We start from the raw sequence: 7,296 nt of genomic DNA, 5'->3' as shown, positions 1-7,296 counted from the left end.
ATAATGTATACTAGAATTTGTGTTGTCTCAAATAATTTAGTTTTGAGGTATTATTGATCGAGGTTGGTAAAATCAAACTAGAATTTGAACTGAATATGAATAAAATTCAAATAGAACAAATTTTTCCTCAAAATAGAGTATAACCTTAAGAAAGAAAAAGAGCTCTAACCAAGATTGAAGTAATTCTCCTTTTTTCCCTACAATTTAGTATTCATACAAATGTGTAGACATAAAGTTGTGAACTTTTACAGCTTGTTTGGATGGTTGTTACACATCGTTTCATAATGTATCGTATCGTATTGTATTGTATTGTACTGTATCGTTTGATAAATACAATGTTTGGATAGATTGTGTCGTTTGTCATCGTTTCGTGATATCACGCACCAGCAATATGAAGAATAAACTTGCAATATTATAAAGAAAATTACGATACAAGGTAAAATTACTATATAAAAAAGTAGGGTAAATGATAAAATAAAATAATTTAATAATAACAAAGGGTGAGATTGAGAGAAAAAGACAAGGTAACGACGCGACCACACCAAATCGGTCGTTACATAAAGTGACACATTTCGTCGTTATGTAACGATGGATTTAACATTACGATACAATAAAATTTAAGTAACAATCAAAACAAACATTGTATTTAAAGTAACAATACGATACGATACAATGGGTAACAACCATCCAAACAAGGCGTTAAGGCCCTTATAGCGTGTGTATGTGTGGTTTTGAAGTTTTATACTGTAGTAATTTAACTTGATTTTATAGTTTTATTATATTTATTGAATGTTGGGTATTGTTTGAATTTCTTTTACTTTTGGGATCTATAAGAAAAGTAGATTATAAACGAAAAATAATTAATTCCCTTGTTTTACTGTGGGACATTATAGATGGTCTTTTGTTAAAAAATCTTGAATCTTTTGAGGCTGTTAAAGGCAAAGTTTGAATCTTTTCTGTGAAAGCATTTTGGTTTTGAGTCTTTAGAAAGCATTTTGGTTTCGTTTTCGATGAACAAAATCTCTCTCTCCCTTTTTTTTTTTTTTTAATTCGAATACAATTGTTTTCAATTTTTAAAGAACGGTTAGGAGAGTACATTTCTAATCCAAACGGTTTAAATAATTAAATGTTATCCATATATAATTCTTTTTAAGAGAAGACTTATAGAATAACACAAGTTTCTTCTGATATTATTGGAGCAAAGCGTGTAAAAAGTCTATATTTAGATTAGCTCTAATCATAAAAAAAATTACACTGCTTCAATTAAAAATATCAAGGCCTAAGACTTTAAGCTTTACACGATCTTATCACACGATTCAATTGAAAATTTGTTCAAAAGAGTAAAAATAAAAATAAAAAGATGTGCCTTTCTTATCTATAAAATATTCCTTTAATAAAAGAAACGATTTTCTAAAACTGAATAATTTTTTAAGTGTCCAATAACACCGTTTATTGAGAAAAAAAAGATGTGCTTAGAAAAGGGTATTCCTTTTATATTTAAAAAAAATTTATTTCATTTTCTGAAACTTGAATATTTCTTCTTATGTAAGTGCCCAAACATAACACAATTAGGGGTCGTTTGGTATGAGATATAAGAAGGTATAGGGTGGTATAAAAATTTAATATCACCTTAATACTTTGTTTGGTTAACAAATCAGGTATAAGTTATCTCGGTGTTAATTTTAATACTGGGATAACTTATACCTTATAGAAGGTGGGGTAATTAGCACCGGTATAACTTATACCTTCTTCTTAGAAATTATGCAATTGTCATTCTTAATGCAACATACCAAACAATGAATAAACAACAATCTCATCATAACTAATCCCAACATAACTTTATCCCAATTAACTTATATCGGTATATTATACCGGTATAAATTGTATTCCAACCAAACGATCCGTTAATATGGATTCATGGTGAAACTTTGAGGCATACCTGGTGGGGGGAAAGTGTCATATTTCAGAAGTTGGAGGGAATTTTAACAATTTTCAAGTTTTCGGCAACTATAAATTAAGGACACAAGTTCCACAGTCGACCTGAACTAGGGTTTTTGGTGTTTTGTGGCTGTGCAGATATTGGGCGAAATGGGAGAAGAGAGAGAAGTAATATTCAGAGATATAAGACGATATTACTGTGAATTTTGTGGGATTTGCCGCTCCAAACAGTCCCTTATCTCCTCTCATATCCTCTCCTATCATCAAGTATGTGTTTCTTCTTTTCTGGATTTACGTTTTGCTTTGCATCCAATTAATCAATTTATCACTTACTTAATAAGCTGCAAATAGATCTGGCTGTTTTTACTAGCTCTCTTGTATTCTAAAGTTGATAATGAGTAATTATTAGCTTAATTGACCAGAAATAAAATGTGAAATTTGTTTGGTTCACGGACTACTTATAATAGATTGTTATGCCTGGAATAAATAATACACGAATTATTATGTTTTTGGATTTCTATACTAGTATTATTGTCTTTTTATGTGCTCTTTTTCGTTTATTGGAAAACAAGTGTTGTATTAGTAGCACAGAGTTTTATATGTATTGAATATACCTATTCATCAAAAAAAACGAGGCCTTTAACGTGTGTTGTGTAGTATAAATTGGGAATCATAGGTGAACATAAAATTGAAGATTTTCTTGTGGTTGAGCTTAAACTTTTAGTTATGTGTTTAGAGAGATGTTGATTTGGTTAGTCAGAGGAAGGGAAAACCGAAATGGGTCCTGTTTTTTTTAATAGGATGAAATGGAGAAGCGGAAAGATGAGGCAAATGAAGATGCAAAGATAAAGAAATGTCCAAAACTGAATATTTGTGAAGAATGTGGTGTGAGCTTTCAGAAGCCTGCTCATTTGAAGCAGCATATGCAGAGTCATTCACTCGAGGTATCTTTTGTGTGTGTTCTTCGTTTGTGATGTTGACGAGCTCTTATTACTTTACTGGGAGTTCAGTTTTGAGGTTATAATAAGCCTTCATATTTTCTGATTTATTTTTTTATATACATTTAATGTTTAACGACTTTGCAGATTGAGGTAATTTGAGAAATATTGTGGAATTATGTGAAGGTGTGAAGCATTGGATCCCGCATAAAGAACTCCAAAATGCAAGAGGCAGGTATCTTTCCTTGACTGGATCAGTATCAGGAAGGGGGACCTCCTGAGAAGCTCCATCAAGTGAGCCTCAATGACGCCTTATAATCTTGGTGGTTAGAGACTCATCCCAGTTCCCCCTCCTCCCAAATACCAAAAAAGCTTATCTTTTCTCTCCATTAGCATATGTGGACTTTGGTCAAGGACCTCCACAGATTGAAACATTCTTAAAATGTTTTCTTCTTGATCTTTTGCATGAACAGAGGCTATTTGTTTGCCATATAGATGATTGCCAGTCCAGCTACCGTAGAAAGGATCACTTGACGAGACATCTCTTGCAGCACCAAGGGAAGTTGTTTGAGTGTCCCGTTGATGGTTGCAAACGCTCATTTAGTATTCAAGGCAACATGACTCGGCATGTCAAAGAGATGCATGACCACTGTGCCTCCCCTGAGGCCAATCTTCCAAAGCACTATGTCTGTTCAGAACCTGGTTGTGGGAAGGTGTTTAAATTTGCATCCAAATTAAAGAAACATGAGGATTCTCATGGCAAGTCAAACTTCAAAATTTTATGTTTCTCTGAAGTATTATTGATTATCCTTTTCTGGTGTTGAAAACTTCCAATAATGACACCATAAATTGCCATGTATTCATGCAGTTAAGTTGGAGACGATGGAGGCACTTTGTTTAGAGCCAGGCTGTATGAAACATTTCACAAATGAGAAATGCCTCAAGGAACACATAGAGAGTTGCCACCAGCATATTGTGTGTGAAATATGTGGAACCAAGCAATTGAAGAAGAATATTAAGCGGCATCTCCGGACGCATGAAGAAGAGTCTACATCGGAAAGAATAAAATGTGAATTCCAGGATTGTCAGCACACTTTCTCCACTGTAAGACTGCTGCATTCTCTTATATGTAAATAAAGCTCCTTTCTGTTAAGTGGAACAGTAGTGATGAATTTAGAAAGCAATAGCACTAACTCATTATTAGTGTGAGGAAAAATTACGTATGCAGCAAACCAACAATGTTTAACCCCAACCAAGCCTGCACTGCATCCAGTTAAGTGCATAAGAGTGAATAGTGTTCTCACTGAAATATTTGTTACTTGAAAAACAGAAATCAAATCTTATTAAGCACGTCAAAGCTGTGCACTTGGGGGATAAACCATTCTCATGTAGCATTGTTGGTTGTGATATGAAATTTGCCTTCAAGCATGTGAGAGATAGACATGAAAAGTCTGGCTGCCATGTTTATACTCCTGTAAGTAGAATTTATATATTGCTTGAAAGCACAAGTCATTCAGGTCCGTTTGCTTCTAATATTCGTGAGAGTGACTTGAGGCGTGTTGATATTGTCTTGTGTAGGGTGATTTCATAGAGGCTGACGAGCAATTCCGTTCCAGACCCAGAGGTGGTAGGAAGAGGAAGCTTCCTGTTTTCGAGGCAATTATGCGGAAAAGGATAACACCACCCTGCGGTACAGATCCTGTGTTCTATCAAGGATCAGAATATCTCTCATGGTTACTCTCAGCAGAATCAGATGAAGAGCTGTGAGTCTATCTTTGGCCAGATGCTGTGTCAAATCATGGGCCAGAAATCTCATGATTCTTCTCAGTTGAATCGGAGGATGAACTCTGATCGTCTCCTGGACAGCTTCTTGGCAGATAGCTAGTGTATATGCTGTCCATAAGTTTTTACTAGAAAAAAGTATACGCTGTCCATAAGTTAAATTTTACCTACACATTTGGTTAGCTCTTGGCATAGATTTGGCTACTAAGCCTTCCAAATAGTTCTCCACAGTGCAATAATACTAGTATTCAGTTGTCATTCACTGCAACTACTTTACGAAGGAAAAATGTTAATGTCCTTAACAGTATACACAATATGGAGAGCCATCTCTTCCGCTTTGGAATTTCTTTTCTGAATAACCTTATTGGAGCAAAAGCGCCCTTTGCTAGAATAAGTAGAATACTGTCCCGGCACGCACAAGTTGCATTCAACCGCGGTTTATAAATCGTATTCGTAAATTGTGACTTCTAAATCATAGCAACTGTAATTATAAATAACTCACCTTATGAACAGCACTTATTGCGATTTATAAATTATTTCTTTTATTGCGGCATTCAGTGATTGCAATTTGTAAGTCGTGTTTAATGATTGCAATTTATGAGTCGCATTTGTTAATTGCGTTTTATACACTATCAAGCAGAATAAGCTAGAGGAGTGATTATTTCGCTTTGAAAGGGCCGCATTCAACCTATAGCGATTTACAAGTCGCGTTCTTCAACTGCGATTTATATTCATGAAATGTATCTATATATAAATATAAAGTTGGGAATGGAGAAGGTGACGTGGCATGTTTCTTTGTCCATGAATCACATTTATCTTTTTTCTCAATTTTTTGACATTTTTCCTATTTTTCTATATTTATGTGCTATAGATTAAAATTTCATCACATCTTAATTACATAGTCTTAGTTACACCTCCCTCCCTTCTTTATCCTATCTCGTTTTTTCAGTTTAGAAAACGAAACGTCCCCATCATTAATACCTCAAATAATTTCACCTTTAATGGCTAATGTAACAGAATAGTTAACATGCAATTTAATCACATGATTTAAGCAAATTAAGAAGCAACCGTTGCCTTGATCAAAAAGCCCAAAAGTCTCACCATGAATTTTGCCTTATGCTAGAAAGCTCAAAAGTTTATAAATTAAACCAACGGGATTTGGAAGCTAATTGAAAGATCTATACATTGTAGTCGTCTTTGGTCTTTGCCAGAATCTGGGAATATTCTGGATGCATTAAGGTTCGTCACTTCCGCCAACAATTCTGCCAAACAAAAGCTTCCTTTTGCTAGGTTTTGGCCCATACTTGGGTTTCAGTTCTTTGAAAGAACACAAAGAAAATTCATGGAGTTTCCTTTGTGTTAAAAGCAAGAAACGTCAAGGAATTTGAGAATTTTCGTTAAAAAAGCTATTAGGCAGAATAACAGTCTTGAAATCCTACTCATCATCTTACTTCTGTCCTTGAAAAAGAAATACTTTTTGTCTGATCTACGACCATAACGTTATTATTTCGAAGTATTCATAATTATTAGTGAGAATTTGTCAGTGTCAATGTAGAATAAACACTTTTATATTAAAGGTATGAGGACTCGTATATGAATTGGCGTTGAATATGGAAGGAGCACAATTGCTTTGCGGCTTTCTTTATGCAACTAAACCTGCTCATATTTAATTTGCTTCAAATGAATTAACAAAATAGGTTTAGTTTCTTCTCTCATTTAAGCTACTCAAGATTCAAGAGTTTCTCTTTCTCTTACTTCATTATTTTTGGTGCAAAGTGAATATACCTACTTCTATCGGTGGTTAGATTTTTTGGCAGCTTTGCTGTACAATATCATTTTATTTTTGTAAAGCTGACACCATCTTGGTGTTTCATTAGTGGGGTAAATTACTTTGCTTTTTCAATGCTAAAAAAATTCCTTCATACAATTAAACAACTTGTGTTATATTTTGTGAGCTTCTGTAGTCCAGAGAGGTAATCTTTTTGCGGTAGTTTGTAGAAGTAATCTAGAATTAACAATTACTGCAGTTAAATGTTTATAAATGTATATTTTAAAACGATCTTGCCGACGACATCTAAATTCATTAAAAGCATTCATATTTCAATATTAGCAAAAAGAAAATGGTGTGGTCTATTTAAGTTTTAATTCTGTAGAGGATGCGACTCTTGGGTAGAGGTAAATCAGGATTTAGAATCAGTTTCTATTTTTTCACTTTCCTAATTTTTCCATTACAATCTCTCTATTGGAGATATTCTGATTCTCTTCCCATTTCATCATTGATGTTTATTAGTAATAAAATTAATGTTATTAATTTTTTTATTTTATTTTTTATTTTTGCTAACAACACAAATATGTTATTATTGGGTGTATTTGTATTATCACTAACAATATAAAAACAATTTGTTCCTTAGATGCGAGCTTTACAAACGGTTTTCCTGCCAACCACAACCTCTCATATGCATGAGTGAGACTTTAAAGTCCAGCATGGGAGCCTCACAAAAGCCAATAGTAGTGCTAATATTACATATTTTGCTCTTTATACAATGAGCGTTGAAATAACTTTTTTTATATTTTAATTTTTATCTTAAAATTATTTTTATGTGTATATATCTTTTTTAATGTTTGTTTTACTTTTAAC

The 7,296-nt window shown here is 33.4% G+C and overlaps 1 protein-coding gene across 1 annotated transcript; it reads left to right on the top strand.

The window, feature by feature from the left end:
* Nucleotides 1-2,038: 2,038 nt before the first annotated feature.
* LOC107759063 (transcription factor IIIA) lies at nt 2,039-5,001 on the top strand. Its single transcript, XM_075226542.1, has 6 exons — nt 2,039-2,205; nt 2,739-2,882; nt 3,350-3,635; nt 3,745-3,980; nt 4,207-4,350; nt 4,455-5,001. The coding sequence occupies exons 1-6, from the start codon at nt 2,089-2,091 to the stop codon at nt 4,641-4,643; spliced, it is 1,116 nt and encodes a 371-aa protein (XP_075082643.1). The 5' UTR covers nt 2,039-2,088; the 3' UTR covers nt 4,644-5,001.
* The last annotated feature ends 2,295 nt before the right edge of the window (nt 5,002-7,296 follow it).

This window comes from Nicotiana tabacum, chromosome 1, assembly GCF_000715075.1.
Source record: "Nicotiana tabacum cultivar K326 chromosome 1, ASM71507v2, whole genome shotgun sequence".
Taxonomy (NCBI): Eukaryota; Viridiplantae; Streptophyta; class Magnoliopsida; order Solanales; family Solanaceae; genus Nicotiana; species Nicotiana tabacum.
The sequence above is the reverse complement of the archived record's forward strand: the minus strand, read 5'-3'. Positions and strand labels throughout refer to the sequence as shown.

Coding starts and splice junctions, on each gene's coding strand:
- LOC107759063 (XM_075226542.1), top strand. CDS start 2,089: ATGGGAGAAGAGAGAGAAGTAATATTCAGAGATATAAGACGATATTAC. Junction 3,636..3,744: donor GAAACATGAGGATTCTCATG/GCAAGTCAAACT, acceptor GTATTCATGCAG/TTAAGTTGGAGACGATGGAG. Junction 4,351..4,454: donor GCTGCCATGTTTATACTCCT/GTAAGTAGAATT, acceptor TGTCTTGTGTAG/GGTGATTTCATAGAGGCTGA.